The 18,368-nt window shown below is 42.5% G+C and overlaps 1 protein-coding gene across 4 annotated transcripts in view; it reads right to left on the bottom strand.

Moving 5' to 3' along the window:
* The window catches only part of col16a1 (collagen, type XVI, alpha 1), a 79,643-nt gene extending 61,998 nt beyond the window's left edge, over positions 1 to 17,645 (bottom strand). For 3 of the 4 annotated variants that reach the window (XM_069681599.1, XM_069681602.1, XM_069681601.1), the window contains exons 1-2: positions 17,304 to 17,645; positions 11,366 to 11,490 (exon numbers count right to left, since the gene is read on the bottom strand). In XM_069681599.1, the coding sequence (XP_069537700.1) occupies positions 11,366 to 11,441 (76 nt within the window). In that variant the 5' untranslated portion in view covers positions 11,442 to 11,490; positions 17,304 to 17,645. Of the gene's footprint in view, positions 1 to 11,365; positions 11,491 to 14,947; positions 15,027 to 17,303 lie in introns of those variants that run through there. The other variant, XM_069681600.1, reaches the window with a different exon arrangement.
* Positions 17,646 to 18,368: the final 723 nt, after the last annotated feature.

The raw sequence follows: 18,368 nt of genomic DNA, 5'->3' as shown, positions 1-18,368 counted from the left end.
CACTTACTACTGTTAAAATGGACAGAGTTAGTCTGACAGTGAAAAAGCTACTTCAAGCATACATACATTTGAGAGAAACCGAGATATTGATCTGAAAGAAAGAGAAGGGGAGTCAGTGGGGGTGAAAGGGAGTCAAAAGGGAGTGTAAAAAAAAAAACAGAGAGAGTGAGATAAAATGAGGGAAAAGCTGTGCACAGAGGAACACAGCCCGGTCTGACAGGTTGTCTAGCACCAAGCTTGTCAGTCGCGGTAGCCTCTGTTTGATGGATATGTTCTCACCCTGTCAGGGGAGGTTACAGAGAAAAGTGTTGCCTGTCAGAGCGGCCTGCCTGACTACAGGGGGGAGATGTGAGATGTGTAGAAAAAACAGGCCAGGTAGACACGGACCCTGTGAATCACTGTGATCCAAAGTTAATTGATCTCTTTGGGGCCAAGGACCAACAGGCCCCGAGCAAGTCGTTCTACAGGGTACAGTTTTTCATAAAGTGTTTTTTTTTTATAAACAATGACTGCAGAGAATGTAAAAGCAGGTGGTGCCCCCGTGTTAGCCAAAAATAAAACCTAATGATTTTCTCTCAGCTGTGTTGCTGTCAGTTATATTTTAAATCATTAATGTGGGCCTTAAAGCTGAAGGTTAGATATTTTAATTTAACCTCATTCAATGCTACTCCATGTGCACTCTCATTCTCAAACAAAGTCTCCATGGACCTGCGTCCTTGTACTTAAAGAGTCTGAAAGGTGATGTATTCTGTATAACCTTTCCGAAACCACGAACAAAAGTGACAAAGTGAGGTATGGATCAAACATGTTGAACTGCTGTATTAAGTGGAAAACAAGCTTGCCTGGCTAATTAGCAACCTAAAGGCAAAGACTCTGAGGTTGTGCCTGGATGATAGGACTTCTCTTAATTATCTTATGGCATGGTAGCGTGTTTATTAAGCTTAATGTCCTTCAGCAGCTTAGCTGTGCAGTAAACTGAAGACGCTAGCATAGCATGCTTAAGCATTACTGATACACAAAGATCTTAACTTGCCACCTTAAAGCTGTTGCCAACATCATCATTAAGCTAGAATTCAAGTTGTGGTTCAAAATATGGGGCTGAAGGAAAGGGCTGTGTGGGGTCAAATGAAGCAATGTTTTTTTTTTCAAAACATTAGTTTGTCTGGCTAATTAGCAACCCAAAGGCGACATCTTTCGGTTATAATGTTGAAAAATACATTTCAATTGCAGTGTATATCGCACTGTAGTATAATACTTTTACTAACTAGTGCTACTCTGCAGTCTACAGCCTTTAATATCAGATGGAAAGGTTAAAATGTTGGTGGAGATCTTGAATACTGCGTTAAAAGTTAGCCTTAGTTTATGCTAGCTAGCTTCAGCTGGCAAAGTCTGCTAACAAGAGCTAGCTAGATCTTTTTGGAATAAGCTGCCTACTTTACTTTACTTCTGTGTCAAGTTCTTTCCAATATTACTGCAATTTTGGAGTGGTAAACTTCCACTGATATTTTAAACTTTGTGTAGCCTATCTAGTCTGAAACAGAACGCTTCACTGTAGTTCTACTGTTACGTAACTAAGAGGGTTGGGGCTTAGGTAAATTGTGTATGCAAGTTAAGATGTAAGATTATGCTGATGGTAAAGCTGAAGGTTAGATATTTTAATTTAACCTCATTCAATGCTACTCCTTGCACATGCTCAGTCTAACAATGTGGAGCTGATAACAGCAACTCCTTGTAGACCTATCTGAAGAGTCTGAAGGTGGTGTATTTTATATTACCTTTCCAATACCAGTAACGAAAGGGTATAAGTGAGGTATGGTTCAAACTGCATGTTAAACTGCTGTAATTTAAGTGGAAAACATTAGCTTGCCTGGCTAACTAGCAACATAAAGACAATGACATTTCACAACAAACATTTCAATTACATCATATCACACTGTATAATACTTTAACTAACACGTTCTACTCTGCAGTCTGTGCGCCTTTGATATGAGATGGAGAGGTTTTGTGTTGGTGTAGATCTTGAATACTACATTAAATGTTAGCCTTGGTTTATGCTAGCTAGCTACAGCTGGCAAATTTTGCTAACAAGAGCACGCTTGTAAATGAAAAAGCTGCCAAACTCTGTGTCAAATTAAAAAAATGTATCCAATATTATTGCAATTTTTGAGTGTTATAAACTTCCACTGATATTAATTCAAACCTCATAGTGTATCTGGCGTACTGTGTGGGAATGGAAAGTTTCATTGTAGTAACAGCAACTGAGAGGGTTGGGGCTTAGCTAACGGAAAATTGTGTATGCTAATTCAGATGTAAGATTCGTAATAATTTCTAGCTATTTTCCAGGCGTTTAATTAAAAAAATGCATGATCTTGTGTCTCCTACCTTTTCTTGTTTCAGTGTGATTTGTTCAGAACATCTTTCTGATGAAACAGTAAAGTGCTCTGAATCAAAGCATGCAACAGCAACCCACTTGTCTGTTTTCAACCACAATCACCCTTATCCAGGCTGGAATCACATCAAAATGAGTGGAAAGAGACTAATATAATTACTAAAACAATAAAATCCAACTGACTTTAATCAAGACTGAGGAATTTAATTTCACGCAAGTAGGCTCAAGAAAGAATTAAATCAAATTTAGCGCTTCAGCCCCTATTATCACGTTCATCACTCTACACCCTGCAGCTTCTGCTGCTCTTGGTTTCAAAACACAACAACCATTTCAGAGCGTAGCACATGCCAGCCTGTCTGCCTACACATTGTATCATTCTCTCATTACCGTCTATGTGCAAATCAAAATGTGGGAAAGAGATGTCAAACTGTGATGCTGTAGGAAGCTAGGAGAAACTTGAGATGAAAAGTCAAAGAAATAGCGTGAATTGAATGTGACATCTGAACAGCTGCAGAGAGAGTACAAGAAATATCAAGAACAACTTCTGAGTCGTCTGAGCCTTCTTGCACACTATCTTGCATCCCTTTCTCCCACCCGTCTCTCTCTCTCCCTTTTTCCCCCTTTCTCATACATAATCATACAAAGTATATTTATATCTTGACTGGTCCATCCTGAAACCTTCTCTGCTAACTCAGCACAAAACGCACTCTCTACAGCCTCACAAAAAAGTGCTGCCTTTAAAAAAAGACACTCGCATATTCACACACATAATGTACACTAAGAGCTTATCTCTATTTTTGAAGTCACGATATGCTAAGATCTACCTTTTTATCCCGGCTTACTCTTTCTTCTTTCTTCTTTTTTTTTTTGCTGTTGTTCATCCCTTACTCATTTCTGTTCAGAATCAAGATGAAGGCTTTGTCAGGACTAATCCTGGCTGGAGGCGAGCAAGCAGCACAATGGAAAGTTAGGGAACAAAAGAGATGAGGAGGAAGAATGTATGGAGAGCAGAGAAGGTGGGAAAGTGAAGAGAAGGGAGTGGGAGGTGAGAAAGTTGTCGCCTGACAAGAAGCAACTTGACCTTAACACACAGATTAGCAGCCTTGAGGCATTTTTTTCTTCTGTGAGGTGACGTGAGGCCTGGATGATACGACTTCTGTCCTATTAACTTAATTAACTTTATTTAATTAACTTGTGTATTGGTATGATAGCATGTTTATTAAAGGGGACATATTTTAGCTATGGAATCAATTTTCTATTATTCGAATGTGTTTTTGAATCACGTTGGTAAAGTTTGTTTCGTTTTAAAAATTGTATACATATTTTAATTAATTATTTTTCAGAGCCTCTCCTTCCTGCTGAAATGAACAAGCCGTTTTGCCATTCAAATGTCAGACCTTAGCCACGATTGGCTGACAGTATTTGAAGTGACAGCGTAGCCCCTCACCCACATGTGCGATCCCACGTGGGGGAGCGGCCGCACTGCAGTGTCACTCCAAAGTCTTAGAAAACATGGCTGCTCTAGGATCGTTATTCGGCCTTGTATGTACGAGCCAGAATCGCCAGGAGGTATCAGAATGGTAAGTTGAAATCTTGACAACAACTTGACTACAAGCTAGTGCAAGAAGGCAGACTGAAGTGAATGACAGTGAATGACTATTGGTCGATTTCAGTGAAAGCAAGGTTCTACGTAGAAACCTGCAGCTGTTCGGAATGAAAAATACGAGAATAATGGCCCCTTTAAATTTAACATCTTTCAGCAGCTTAGGTGTGCGTTAAACTGAAGACGTTAGCATAGCACTAGTATTATTGTCACAAGATTATCGCCACCTTGAAGCTGTAGCATGCTAACATGTAAGCTAAAATTCAAGTTATGGTTCAAAACATGGTGCCAAAGAAAAGGTGAGGGGAGGTGAAGTAGTGAAAAAGTCGGCCTAGTCATTTCTCATGACATCATCTACAACGATATAGCTTAGCTTTCGTGTTGGCACTTCAGCTGGCTTCTCCAAACAGGGGTCATGCTGATCGTTATCTACTGTATGTAGAAGAGGTGGGAATCGCAGGATATTTCACAATACGATACGCAATACGTAGCCCACGATAACGATAATATCACGATACAGTGATTCTGAAAAATTGTTATTGCAAGACAATCATATACTGATACATCACGATATCCGATTAACTTCTTCTTCAGCCAATTCATTTCCGTTCACGTTACCCTTATTCATGGCCTAAACACCACAGCAAGAATCATGAAGTAGTGATGCGATGAGTCCAAATCGCAGGTAAATCAGTTTTATTTGAACATTAAAATATCGATATTTGGCACCAGTCTATCGATAATTGCACGATTCAGGACGATGATATATTGCCGTATCAATATTTTGTTCCACCCCTAACACAGAGCACACTTACCACTGATAAGTACCGCACACAACCCCACTTCAACAAAAACGGAACACATGACCCTCCCACACATCTATTATAGAAAGACTAAAGAAGAATGTTTATAGATATTTGATCAAACGGCGGCAATGCACCAAGCAACACTGACATTACATCGCCCCTAAAGTTGATATGGAGACCATGTTAGTTGGTGTCTAATGGGTGTGTGTACAGTCTGTTTACACATCCAGTGGACACAAAGCAACGCAAGGCTAATATTTGCCTTTGTCTTTGCTCTGTTCTTGTCTAGCAAGCCTTTAACTTTGTCAATGAACTACTTAGTTGTCTGCCCATTTAGTACCAACTTCACAAACTAAATCCTACTCAGCTCATTAATTGGAGCTGAGTACATCCATCCATCTATCCATCCATTATCTTCTGCTTATCCTGGGCCGGGTCGTGGTGGCAGCAGGCTAAGCAAGGTGACCCACGCGACCCTCTCCCCAGCAACGTTTTGCTGTTCATCCTGGGGGATTCCGAGGCGTTCCCAGGCCAGACGGGATCATCCCTCCAGTGAGCTCTGGGTCTGCCCCTGGGGTCTCCTACCAGTTGGACATGCCCGGAAAACCTCCAAAGGGAGACGCTAAGGAGGCATCCTAATCAGATGCCAGAAGCACCTCAACTGGCTCCTTCCTATGAATGCAAACTATGTCAATCGACAGCTATAGAACGCAGTATGATGGGCATATAGGTAAATCAACTGCTAAGGAACTTTTAAACATCTGTAATAACTTTTTGGGGCTTAAGATCAATGCTATGTTTAGTTTAGCTCACAGGAGGAACAAGCTCTTTCTATATAACGAAGAGGGTGGATGGTATTTTAGTGGACTGTTGCATTCTCTGGCCCTTTGGCAGTTTGGCAGAGGACACTGCAGAACTTGAACTCAATTTTCTCTCAAGCTGTGATCAAAGGAAAGCATTTGCTTGTTGACAAGCTAATTAGCACATAGTATGCGTGCAACTCCGGGATCCTGCTATTAGCTGCGTGTAGCATTAAAGAGATTGGATGGTCTTGGCTGGGTTCACTTCCCTCTTTGATGGGTTGTGTTTAAGTCTTGCCAAAGCAGGTAATGATACTACACTGGCAGCCATGCAGCACACTGCTGTGACTGTTCCCCCCCAAGTCTGCACCTTGCCAAAGATTAAAAAAACATTTTACATTTCAGGTCTTTAGAGAAGAAAACAGTACTTTTGATTTTACGGACTTGGACGGTGTATAAATAAAAGGTGTCAGATAGGGATGGACTTGGATGATCTGACAAGAACAAACATCAAAGTACGGAAAGAAAGGAACTTAAATATAACTTGTCCTGAGGCAGATGACTAGACAAAGATCCACCACTCAGGCTTTCTTCATGCCAAGAAACAACATACGTGTGCAAAAGCAAATACAAATTCTAACCACTTCAACATCCCAGCCAAAAGGAATAATGCGTCAGTGCCTTGATGTGGCCTGTGTCTACTGAAACCACCTACCTCTGAGATTTAGTCTGTTTTTATAGCAGTATAAACTTGGCAAAGTCCTTTCATTAGGGAGAAGGGGTCAGAGGTGTGCTCACAGTGTCAGACTATGTGGTGTGTGGGTTCTAATAAGAGAGGGTATGCGAGGTATTGAATGCGCTTTACAATGTGGCTTCCCAAGATAATTGGCCTGGGCTGCTGATCAGCAGAAAGTCAGACTCAGAGGGGGAGACTTCTCAGTCCCAGAACTATTAAACACATGCAACACATGGGAAGGTTTGGGGGATGCTGTGTAACGTAGTAGATGATTCAGTACATGAGTCACTGTAGCCGATGTGGGGCTAAACTGAGGGGAAACATGACAAACTGAGAGGGAGGACGGATTCAGACGGGAGGGAGAGTTTGTGCGTCTCGTACTTGTCCTCTCGGCCAAACGAGAGAGACAAGAGAGAACATTCCTGGTTGTTTTCCAGAGATAAAATTGCAGGACAGAGCAGTGGAAAGACTTTAAACGCGGCACTTCAGAAGAATGAGCTCACTCGTTTTCCTCTTGTAGGCCTCTGGCCCACATTCAACACACTCTCACAGACTCTCACGGACACAGACTGGACTCATGACACACAAATTTACAAGCTCTTCACCACAATAAACTCAGACAGAACGACACAGAAGTCTGTGTCTTAAGTGTGGCTGTGTAGTGTGCGTTGTGTGATGTCCTTGTTAGTCATTTTTTGCACATAGGTCTACATGCTCAATATGCTTTTTGTAAGCAGTTCTCATTAAACTCCAGATGCACTTTCTTTTTGCAGGAAGTACAGACATCAGCGGACAGGTTCATTCATGAAGCAGCACTTACCCTGAAGCAGTTACACGTTAAAGCATTTATTCAAGTTCATTTGTTGTCAGAGACGTTCAGGCACAGCTTGTAATTGTAATTGTTTATATGAAGATACCATGAATAATAACTTAAAGCTGCATAACTGCATATTTCTGTAATGACAGAGGATCAAACTCTTCATGTAATGAGACAGGGAACATTCTCGGAGTCAAACCCAAATATCCCCTGACTCTGAAGATCCTGGCAGCAATAAAGGGCACTTTAGTGTTTGTTAACTGGTTGTTTTGGGTCCCGACCTGCTTTGGTTCAGTTTCATCATACTCATCAAATTTGTTTCCAGCAGGAGAGGCTGCAGGCAGCTGCTTCCAGTTAAAAGTATACACCAACTCTAGTGTCCAGGCCCAAACAGGAGACGGCTAAAATCAACAACAAGCTAGGGAACACAGGGGAGCTGAGGAACGAGACATTTTTCACTACAGGTGGTGGAGACCCAAAACAGAGCTAGAATGAGAGTGAATATTGGACTTAAATTTGTCCTGTGGCAAGAAACACAGAACCAAACAAATGTTGCTCTTTGTTTGCTAGATTACTAGATAGGCAGATGTTTGGTTCCATTTTCATTTCATCCACCTGTTAGAAGAGGAATCAATGTTGTGTTTACAGCTCATTCTTGACCTCCCCATCTGGCATTAATAATACAGCAAAACCAAAGAAAGTGCCTCCTTGACAACTGATTTATCCCTGTACATTTAAAGAGGTCTTTCCTTGTAATATCCCTTCTGAATGTCTGTTTCCAATGTGCTGCAGTTTTTTAAAAACTAATGATCTCATCCATCCACCCATTATCTATGCAGCTTATCCTGTTAAGGGTCACAAGGGGCTGGAGCCAATTCCAGCTGGCATGGGGCAAGAGGCGGGGTCTAATGATCCCTTTAAAGGTAAACTAATATCACTTTTCATTCCACATAGAAATAGAAAGTCGACTGTTCATCAATGAGTAATTTACCTTTTATTTACCGTGATCCAGAATATAAGTCGCACCAGAATATAAGAGGCAGTCTGGGTTTTTTTTTGGGGGGGGGGAGGTTTTCTATAGCTTTTGAAGCTAGCGGTAGCTGGCAGCCTGCGGTAATGTTGATTGTTGTGAGGTTGGTGGCTTTGCTTTAAAACAGCGAGGAAAACAGCACTGAGGCATATTGAAAATAGGAGACGTTGTAGCGGCTTGGACCCAGAAACAGTTTAATGCGGACGTGTAACGTCACTACTTAACAACCGACAACTTTAGCTAGATTATAGCGCCATCATCTGGGTAAAATACCGTAACACAATAAAATACCTCTCTCTGCATTTCATACTGGTGTATTGGTCGCACCGGTATACAGGACGTAGCTCACTTTTTAGATGAAGAAAAGGATAAAAAAAATTGCGTCTTATACACTTATACTTTTTACGGTACTTAGTATTAGTAAAGCTCATATAGCATTTTTCTAGTCTTCCGACCACTCAAAGCGCTTTTACACTACATGTCACAATCATCCATTCACACACACATCCACACACTGATGGCAAAGACTTAGAGGCCAATCTCAGATCAGGATTTATGCACATTCATACAACAAATATAGTTTAGTGCCCAAGGACACTTCAACATGTTGACGGCAGCAGTCAGGGATTTAACTGCCAACCAACCAATTGAGAGATGACCAACTCTACCACTGAGCCACAACCGCCCCCACTGAGCCACAGCTGCCCAGTGACTACAATGAGTGACTAACTACAATAAACTCTATAATCAGCATAGAAACAAATAATACAGCCAGATCAAACGCTTATCCTTCCCACCAAAAACTATAAAAGAACTTCTATTCTTGTAACCCGCACTGCAGTGTGTATTGCTTTTTTGCCGCAAGCTGCTTGTCCTCTCAAATTTCTGTTTCTCTGCGAATAATATTTTAACAACAATTAACTGTCACCGAAAAACACTCAAATACAGACGGAGAGAGGAACTGAGTCAAAACAAATCGATACATAAAACTATTAATTGAGACTGTGTAGGGTACTTGGTGTACAGAAAAACCCAGATCAGCAACACTTTACCAAAAGCAGAGAATTTAGCAATTTAATTCAGCTGTGGGGACTAGTTTCTCTGCCTGCTACACCGCAGAGCTGCAGTGCAATCATCCAGCTCCACTCCTCAACACCAGTTTTACTTAAACCTACATTTCTCTTGTAATGTCAGCAAATTACCAGTGAGTAAGGATTTGGATGAGTCAGAGGAATAGTGAGTGTGTGTGTCGTGTACTTGTGTGTGTGTGTGTGGTTTGACAAAATGTTATAGCTGCACTAGAGAAAGCACTTTCCTCCTACCATTGGAGGAAGGACTCAAGGGAGCTGCAAGCTGACTCAGTCTCATCTGAAAAGCTCTGACAAGGGTCTCCCAAGGGGGACCACCACCTCCACAAAGCTCCCTTCAGAGCTCCAGGAGCTATAGAGGATTGCTCGGCCCCCCGAGTGATATCACAGCGCCGGCCCCAGAGAACACACTGACAGAGTGATGAGAAAGTATGACAGTTCAGAACTAAATTAATAAATAAAAGAAGACAATAAAAGAGATTTCTCTTCAACTTTCTACCTCCTGGTTTCTTGGTTGTCTGTTTCTCTCTTTGTCACACAGACCTGGATAATTTGAAACACATGCACATCCTACCGAACACACCCAAAAGACAAAACTCTAGTGCAAGAGCAAAAATCTAAAAAATCTAAATCCTATAAAATACACAGAAACTCACAATGATTGACGGCTCATGAAGAGCAGCACAACCGCACATCATAAACACACACGCCTCCTTGCCACAGACTAACCAGCCCGCCACCCACAGCCACCAGCATCAAACGGACAGGAGCTGTAATTACAGTCCGCTTTCATTGTGGCCTCGGGCTCCATCATGCATACAGGGCACATATACGGATGCAGACAGAGACAGACGCAGGTCCATCAAACTCAGATGGACTTCAAAGCATGATGGTTGGGTCAAACATACAGCTCCAGACTGAAAATTTGAAAAAAGTTTTAGTCTGAAGTTTTATGAGTTTCGTGGCTTTATTTTCTTTTTTAAATGAAAATATAGGGGCTGTTTTGAAAAGCTGTTTGTTATGAAAAGTGAATGATTTCTTTGGATAAGTTTGAATAAATAAAGGAGTTTAATAGAGCTTCACAGCTGCTGTAAATGTAATGCAGTGACTTTATTTATATTTAACATCCAATCTGGAATAAATGTTGATCTCTGTCATATTTGAAATACTACTTTTGTTAAAGCAATGACTATTTGCCATTTTCTAATTCTTCAAGATTTGCTTTTATGGCACGAGATAAGAATACTAATACCATGCTAAGGCAATGACTATATATGTAGTTGGACGACGCGTCTCCATCTGCTCTTGAAATTGCCAAAATAGCCCCCGTGGTGGTGACGTCATATGGAGCCAGAGCTGCGCAGTAGAGATCGGTGGGTGGAGCCGCCGTAGCCACTTCCGCTAACCAAAACACACACTTAGATTACCGAAAAAAACGCAGCAAGGATTTCGCACGCCGGCGTATTTAACAGCAGAACAGTTTCTTGTGTTGGTCACAGATATGGAAACTTCAATGACGATAGTGATTGTTTTAGTTATGTCTCCTCTCGTCGTTCCTCCTCTACGCTGCTAATCCGGAAAAGATCAGCTGCAGGAGCCGTATTTGTCAACAGAGCTGTCAATCATCCTTTTTACATCATCAAATAACTAATTCAAAATAAACTTGTATGTAAATCAGCATGATTAGAACTAACTATAATGACATGAAGCATGTTTTAGAAAAATTTATTAGGCGTGTATTTTGATTTTATAGTTTGACTCATGTCCCATTTGTTAACATGGAGGAGGCTGGCTTTATGACCTATACTGCAGCCAGTCAGCAGGGGGCGCTCGACATGTTTTGGCTGCACTTTTAGGGAGCTGTCATGTTGTCCATCTTTTCATACAGTCTATGAGTAAATATGAAGCTACAGCTAGCAGCTACTTTGCTAAAGTTAGCATAAAGCTTGCTAAATGTAAAAAGCTAGCTTGGTTTTAGCTCCAAGTCAACGATATCCAACCAGCATCTCTAAAGATCAAAATTTTTAATTTTACATATTGTTTGTCCAATCCACACAAAAAATAGATAAAATACCAGCAGGGAAGAGGAAACTCACCTCGCTCTGATGTCAGCGTGTCACATGATCCGAAGCTGATGGCCAACAGCGTCAGACAGGAGCAGAGAAGCCACATGTTTTCACTCCTTCGAGCACACCTCACCTCTCCTCACCTCTGCCACCAGCTGATGAACGAACAAAGAGAAAAAGAGAAAGTCGAAAAGTCAAATCCTTCCCACATTCTGTCACCATGCCACCCAGTCTGCTCACTGCGCCGACAGCTGCGCATTATGCTTGAATCCTAAATAGATGTTGATGTATATTTATGAGTCAGTCACAGTTGATGTGTTAATTATGTGGTATGATGCAGGCTTTGTTAGTGGCATATGAATTAAGCAGAATGTCCCTCATTAAGAAGTGTAACTCTATAAAGTCTGATCATAGTCATTATCCTGTCCATCTGGTTGGCCTTTGACTGGGCAGCTGCTTCGCATGCGCACGCACGCACGCACACACGCACACACACGCATGCATGTGTCCGTAATTGTACACTTAAGTGCGCACACACGCGCGTGACAATTTCTGAAAACATTCTTGGAGTCAAAAAGACAAAAAAACAAACAAACAAATACCAAGTGCATGTGGGAATCTACACACATGAAAGTAAAATGATTCAGGTCGCTTGGTCCAGAGTCAAACAGACAGTGTGGCCAAAACACACAAACACATCTGGAGACTATTCTACTGGAGCCAGGGTTGTGTTGCACCAGATGCTTCCACGTGGCTCAACAATAAGCACAAACACACACACACACACTCATGCAAAGATTAGAATTTGTGCCACGTCTAAATAATCATCATATTCAGCCTTCAAGGTCCCCCTCCCTGCAACCCCTTACTCATAAACACACACAAGAATGCACGTACACAACGACGACGCCCACTCTGTCTCACATAAACACATCCCAGCTGACCTGGACTTGCCCTCAGCATGTGCGAGGACCCCATAACTCTGCAGTGTTTACAGGTACAGCGGGGCCCTCAAGGCAAGCAGGCAGGCGAGCAGACTGTGTCTCTGCACACACACCTGTCCCGTCTGCCAGGAGAAATGACCCCCACGCTCCCTCGGGGGTACACAATGTGGCGCTTCCTGCTCTGCCCAGAACACGGTGTGAATAGCATCTAGCTTGACCTGACTTCTTGTAGCGCTCTGCTTACAGACAATATGGTGGAGGACAATGTCACGAATTATGTTCTGCAAGAAAAGGACAGCTTGATGTGCCCCGCATTGTGAATTATGCATGTTTCCTTACAATTTTACAGGCCAAGTTAGCAGGTTAGCAAGAATACGCTGTGGTGCAACTTCTCTGTTTGCACAACTGTTCACAACATGCACACTTTTTATGTGAAAGTAGCTGCAAGCTCAACAAAAAAATAGCTTCCAAAAACAGATTCCCCCCCGCAGTCGCATGGGTGGAAGGTTAATCAAAGCGGTAGACGCCCGAGTTTGAGCACTCTAAAGCTGCAGCCATTATTACAGGCTTCATGCCACATGATCACAATAATAAGAAAGTTCACACAGTACATAATACATAATGCAACACAGTCCAGAGAACACAGGCTGAAGGAAAAGTTACAGCTCATTGCTATTATTGTCTGGCTATAATCCAAAACGGTTTAAAAAGCTTCCTAATATGTGCTGCCACGGACGTCTCTTTTTCTTCTTCTCTTTCTGCACTCCATCTGCAGCTTCCAAGCCACCCATCTGGCTATAGCAGATAAAGGCCACTGGGCTTGGCCGCTGGGCTGGCCACGAGCCCGGTAAGCGGACCTGCGAGTGATCGGGTCACTGAGTACGAAGCCAATACAGGAAGGAAAACAGTGACAGATTTTGAAAGTCTTCCAGCACTGAGGACAAGCGCCAGACAGAAGTGATTACCAACACGGACAATAACAACACAGACTTCATTTGATTTTTTACGACAAAATTGCGCCTCCCTTGAAGATACAGATCTACTCAGTCGTGCTAGGAGTCATTTTGGTTCAAGGTCCTGAACTACTGGCTGTTTTCTAATTCCAGTAAAGCTACCAGTGCGAGCACTTTTATGGCTTGAATGCACGACAAAAGAGGCCCTGATACCGTCCTATATAACAATGGAAGAGGGTAATTTGTGCTCAGCGCTTAGCAATTTTTGTTGTCATCCATTTCATCATCATTGCCTCCGCTTACAGATGGAATAACAGCTCAAACACAAGCCTGTTTAGAGGAACACACTCTGACAGAGTTAAATGAGACATGTCCGCTCTATGGCTTGACAAGAGAATTGCTTATTAGCTACCAAGACACGGATGATTAACTAACAGTGAACCAGAAGCCCACTGGTTTGCATCTGTTTAAATGGGAGAACCCATCATAAACGTGCCAGTCGTGTAATATTTCAGGGATCACTGCCTTTCCAGCTGTCTCACCCAGCATTCTGTAACAAGAAGATTGATTGACAGCTCATTCACAGGGTATCTGCTTCCAATCTACCCTGCTCTTTTCCACACATACAAACGCATACAGTAGAAAGTGCTTTTGGTGCAAGGCTGTGAAAACAATCTCCTGATCTGTCTCTGAGGTAGTGACTCCAGACTCCTCCAGAGAAAATCCTCCCTTAACAGACGGTGCGTTGGAAAGTTCACTAAAAGTTAACTGGAATGCAGCCAAAACACAGATGGCGTGCATAATAAGTAAGTAGATGCACCTGCATGCTTACATTCAATTACATAAAATGCTTTTAGCTGACGCTTAACACATCCGTGCTCGCAGATCTACGAGGCAGAGAGAGGAGGCCAATTCACGGTTCTATTAACATATCAGAGAGAGTCCACGTGGGTTCAGGTGATGTCAATTTTGCCATCTGCCCAAGTTCATGCGTGCCCCTTGGCCCAGGTCTGAGAACAAGCTAAAACTTGAGGCCAGACTGTCTGCAACACGATCACGTACTAAGTGGTCCAACAAACTTTCTTCCTTTTGTTTGGCACAAATACAACAAATAAAGGAGCTCTTCATGCCTCCAGAGGGTTACACCAGGATCTTCTAGTGTGCATGTGTTGGACATGTCTGCATTCGCTACATGTTTTTAAGTGTACGGAAGCACATCTACTTTCTGCTTGGCAGTCCATAGCTGGAGCCTACTGGACCATGATCAAGGCTTTAGGCACAACGGATCTTTGAACTAAATGCTATCACTAGCATGCTGGCTTCCTTTTCAGCATGCTAATTACTTAACACAAAGTAGTACAGGTACAGCTGATGGTTATTTAGTTTTGCACGTATTCAGTCATTAACAAAAGTAGCAGCTTCATTTATTCATCTTTTGGTGGCACTGAATGGAAAGTAAGGGAATCACAGAGGTTTAAATTTACAGTTAAATCTGGAAGGAACATGAACATATATTCCTAATGTCATGGCAATCCATCCAATAGTTGTATTCATTTTACTCCAAACCACAAAAGTGGACCTCCTTGTAATGTTAGACGATCACCAAAGTCAGTAGGACTCTGGAAACATGAATGTCTTTGGCAAATCATCTAGAATGTTAAAATACCTCACAGGATGAATGAAAGCTGTAACCTGCTGGTAAATGGTAAACTCACATTCACAAACCGCAGGCTATGCCTCCTCTAGCAATTCGGGGTTCAGTGTCTTGCCCAAGGATACTTCGGTATGTTGTCTTGAGGAGCGGGGGAACTGCCAACTTCTGTGCAACTGGTGACCATCCAATTGGAGGAACACCATCTCTACCTCTGAGCCACAGTTGCCCCAGCTGCTGGGATTGCTTTAGGAAGAGGTCGGTGATCACAAAAGTCAATGAGATCCATCCTCCAGGACCATGAATGACAATGCAAAACATCATGGTAATCTATTCAATCGTTGTTGAGGTTATTCAGTCTGGACCGAAGAGATGGACCAACCAACTGATTGACAGACAGACAGTGCCATCCATAGAGACCAGATAGGAGGTACGAGAGCATTTCTGTTGTATGCTGAATGTCCCTTTTGAGCACGACTAAATGTACACATACGCCCTTTGCTCCTGGAACTCTTCAATGTGCTTCAGGCCAAACTTAAGAGTGCATTGCAGGCCTGTTACAGCAGAGTACAGGGATTGAATAATAGACACTGAAGATGACCTGAGGCTTTGATAGATACTCCAGATGTCCACTGATAAGGAGCAGCGGTAGCAAACTAGCAAAGGCGATCCAAAACTGTCAGACACTAAAGAGAGACTAAGGCAAGTTTTTACTAGCCCTATATTCTGGGCAGTGTTTGGGGCCTTCACTTGAATATTTGAGGAACAGGCCAGCACAGTTGCTGATTGCGAATTAAAGTAGGGAGTGTTTCTGCTCAGGGCTGCCTCAGAGTTCCATCGCCTTACCAAAGTAAAGGGACGCATTTGTGCTTGGTTGAGCCAGCCTTCAGCGGGCAGTTGACTTGCTGCTCTCTCTCCATCTCTGCTTTACATTTTTGATTAATGTTCACTTCACTGCCGACTGGAGAGTGCAAAAGAGTCAAGCGGATGATGCAATTAGCTGGAGGCCCAAAGCAAAGGCTAGAAGTGGAAGCAGTAAGTGAAACAAATGCATGGCCCACAGCTGCTTGTGCAGCCTGCAACAGGTTAAGTGAGGAACATTTAACACGTGTAGTTAAATTCAAGGACCACCATTTGTAATGTTTACAGGGCTTTATCCCCCAGGTGCTGAAGACGGAGTAGAGCCTGTTACTGCAGGGGGAAAGTGTCCCTAGAGATAGTGCAGCATACAAGGGTTCCTGAGTTTTTTAACATCCAGGGTCCTTTAAATATTTCTTAAAAGACCCTTTAAGAAAAGATTTCAGAAGGTGAGGAGGTAACAATGGAGAGAATGAGGCAGAAATAAATCTTGTCTCAAAAAGCATCTCTCTGGTGAATTCAAAAACATCCAGCATTGAGCTGTTCCACATTTTGTAGAGGGGGCTTGCACAAAACTTTCCAGACGTCCCAGGGGCTTTCTTGTGGGGTACACAGACAGGATGCAAAAGCCTGCAAACACAGGATGGCTTAGTCATGAGGAAAACAGATGTGACTGCTGTGGCATTCAAGCTTCCCCCGCAGCACTTTCCTTCCTTCCAAGGTAGAGGAAAAAAGTTCGATTTTGAACACTGATCTCAGATCAGCGCTGCGTTGTGCTCAGACATTACTTAGCTTGAATGAAATGCGTGTAACAGATTCAAGCACAGAGCTGCTTGGAGGCTTTTCCATGCCACAGGGGCTGGATGCAAGCCACGAAGATTTACAGTATTAAGTCATCCAATAAAGTGTTGTATTAAGGCTTGGCTTGGATATGGGGAAATTAGCATCAACTTAGCCAGCAGCTACACATACTAGTTGTTGTTAAAAGTTTCTTGAGATATTTATGATTGTAGTTGTTTTCAACAAACTTTGTTTTACTTGTTATTTCATGTCTTTTCATGTATTCTGTGAACATGTTTGTATGGCTGCTTTGTTAGTGTGCTGCTGCCTGTCGTGGCCAGGACACTAGAAAAAGAGATTTTTAATCTCAAGAGCTTTTTCCTAGTTAAATAAAGGTTGAATAAAAAAATACAACATTACTACAGTGTGTCAGAGATATTCTGCAGATATAACATTTTCCCCCAAAAAATCAGAGCACTTTTTCTTAGTTTGCTTATGAAAATACCACAGGGGCTTGCACTGTTTTCAATAGTACATTTACAGTGAATTGGTGGTGTTTGTTTGCTCAGATGCTGTTTAATACGTCTTTGATATCCAATGATGTACAGTGTCATACACTCTGTTCCTGCTGCAACGTAAAACTACAGCAAAAGTTTCAAAATAAAGTTCCAGGACAGTCAATTTACTCGCATTCCTCACGTTTCTTTAGCAAAAACAGAACTTTTTCAAATATCGCATTTCAAGCATTGCTCACACACACATCAAACTCCGTAAAAACATACCTTCAACTAATGATAAATCCACAAACTCGCGACCACATTAATCCGTGAGTAAATACGTATCCAGGGAGCGGTTGGGAAATCCTGTGTTGCGATGCAAATCAAATGTAATCCAGTGTGGGGTTTTGTCCTCCTTGCTTTTTTTTTCTTGAGGCTTCTTCCACAGAAAAAGGGAAGAAGAAAAAAGTTTCTGCAGGATTGTCCGTGTCAAACTTTTCCCCTCCCCTTTTCCTCTTGCTGTCTCTCTCGCGCGCTGCTGCACAATCAAATCCAAAATCTCTCTCTCTCTCTCTCTCTCTCTCTCTCTCTCTCTCTCTACCACTCTGCCACGCTTTCTCTATCGGTTTCTCCTTACTTTTCCTCTCACTGTCCGTCTCTATCCCTGCCTCTTTTCAAAACTCCCCCTTTTGGTCCCCCCTCCCTCTCTCTCTCTATGGGAGATCCCTCAGTGACATCCCCTTGTCCACAGTGCTGGAGATGGGCCCGGGGCATCTCTCTAATCTCTCCTCCAGGCCTCTCCTCTCTCCGTTTTTGCCCTCTACCCCCCACCACTACCTCCTTGTCCTCGCTTCCATTCCTCTTTCTCACTGTTTGATTCATAGCTAACTGGAGGGTATGAACTTGCGTCCATTCTGTCCAGATTAAAGCACTACAAAGACAGGAAATAGGGATAATGGTTGGACGGCTGGTGTTTCATTGAGAAGAATTTTCTCTATTAAGATTAATGAACTTACTTATCATACTTACCTATGATTGATGGCCAGGTTAGAGGCTTCCATATTGTTTTATCACTGGGTTTTATTGCACCCAATCCATAAAGTGGCCCCCCGGTTTGCAGCCCCCGACCGTTCGGAAACACTCGTCATAACAGCCGCATAAATTCCACCTTTATTGTCAGTTAGTAAATAGTTCAGGAGGTGAATAAATATCACTTTGGCATTTGATTTACGTTCGCCTCCCCCGCTGCTGTGGCTGAATAGGTACTGAGGAGTTCTCCCATCTTCAACGTCTTTATTTCTGTCCTCTGCTCAGAGGTCAACATCCCTACCAAGCCATTATCTTTGACTT

The sequence above is a fragment of the Semicossyphus pulcher genome, unplaced genomic scaffold (genome assembly GCF_022749685.1).
Source record: "Semicossyphus pulcher isolate SPU_LCO1_2020_fin unplaced genomic scaffold, fSemPul1.0.p SCAF_5, whole genome shotgun sequence".
Classification (NCBI taxonomy): Eukaryota; Metazoa; Chordata; class Actinopteri; order Labriformes; family Labridae; genus Semicossyphus; species Semicossyphus pulcher.
Note: the sequence above shows the minus strand (reverse complement) of the source record. Positions and strands in the feature narration are given on the sequence as shown.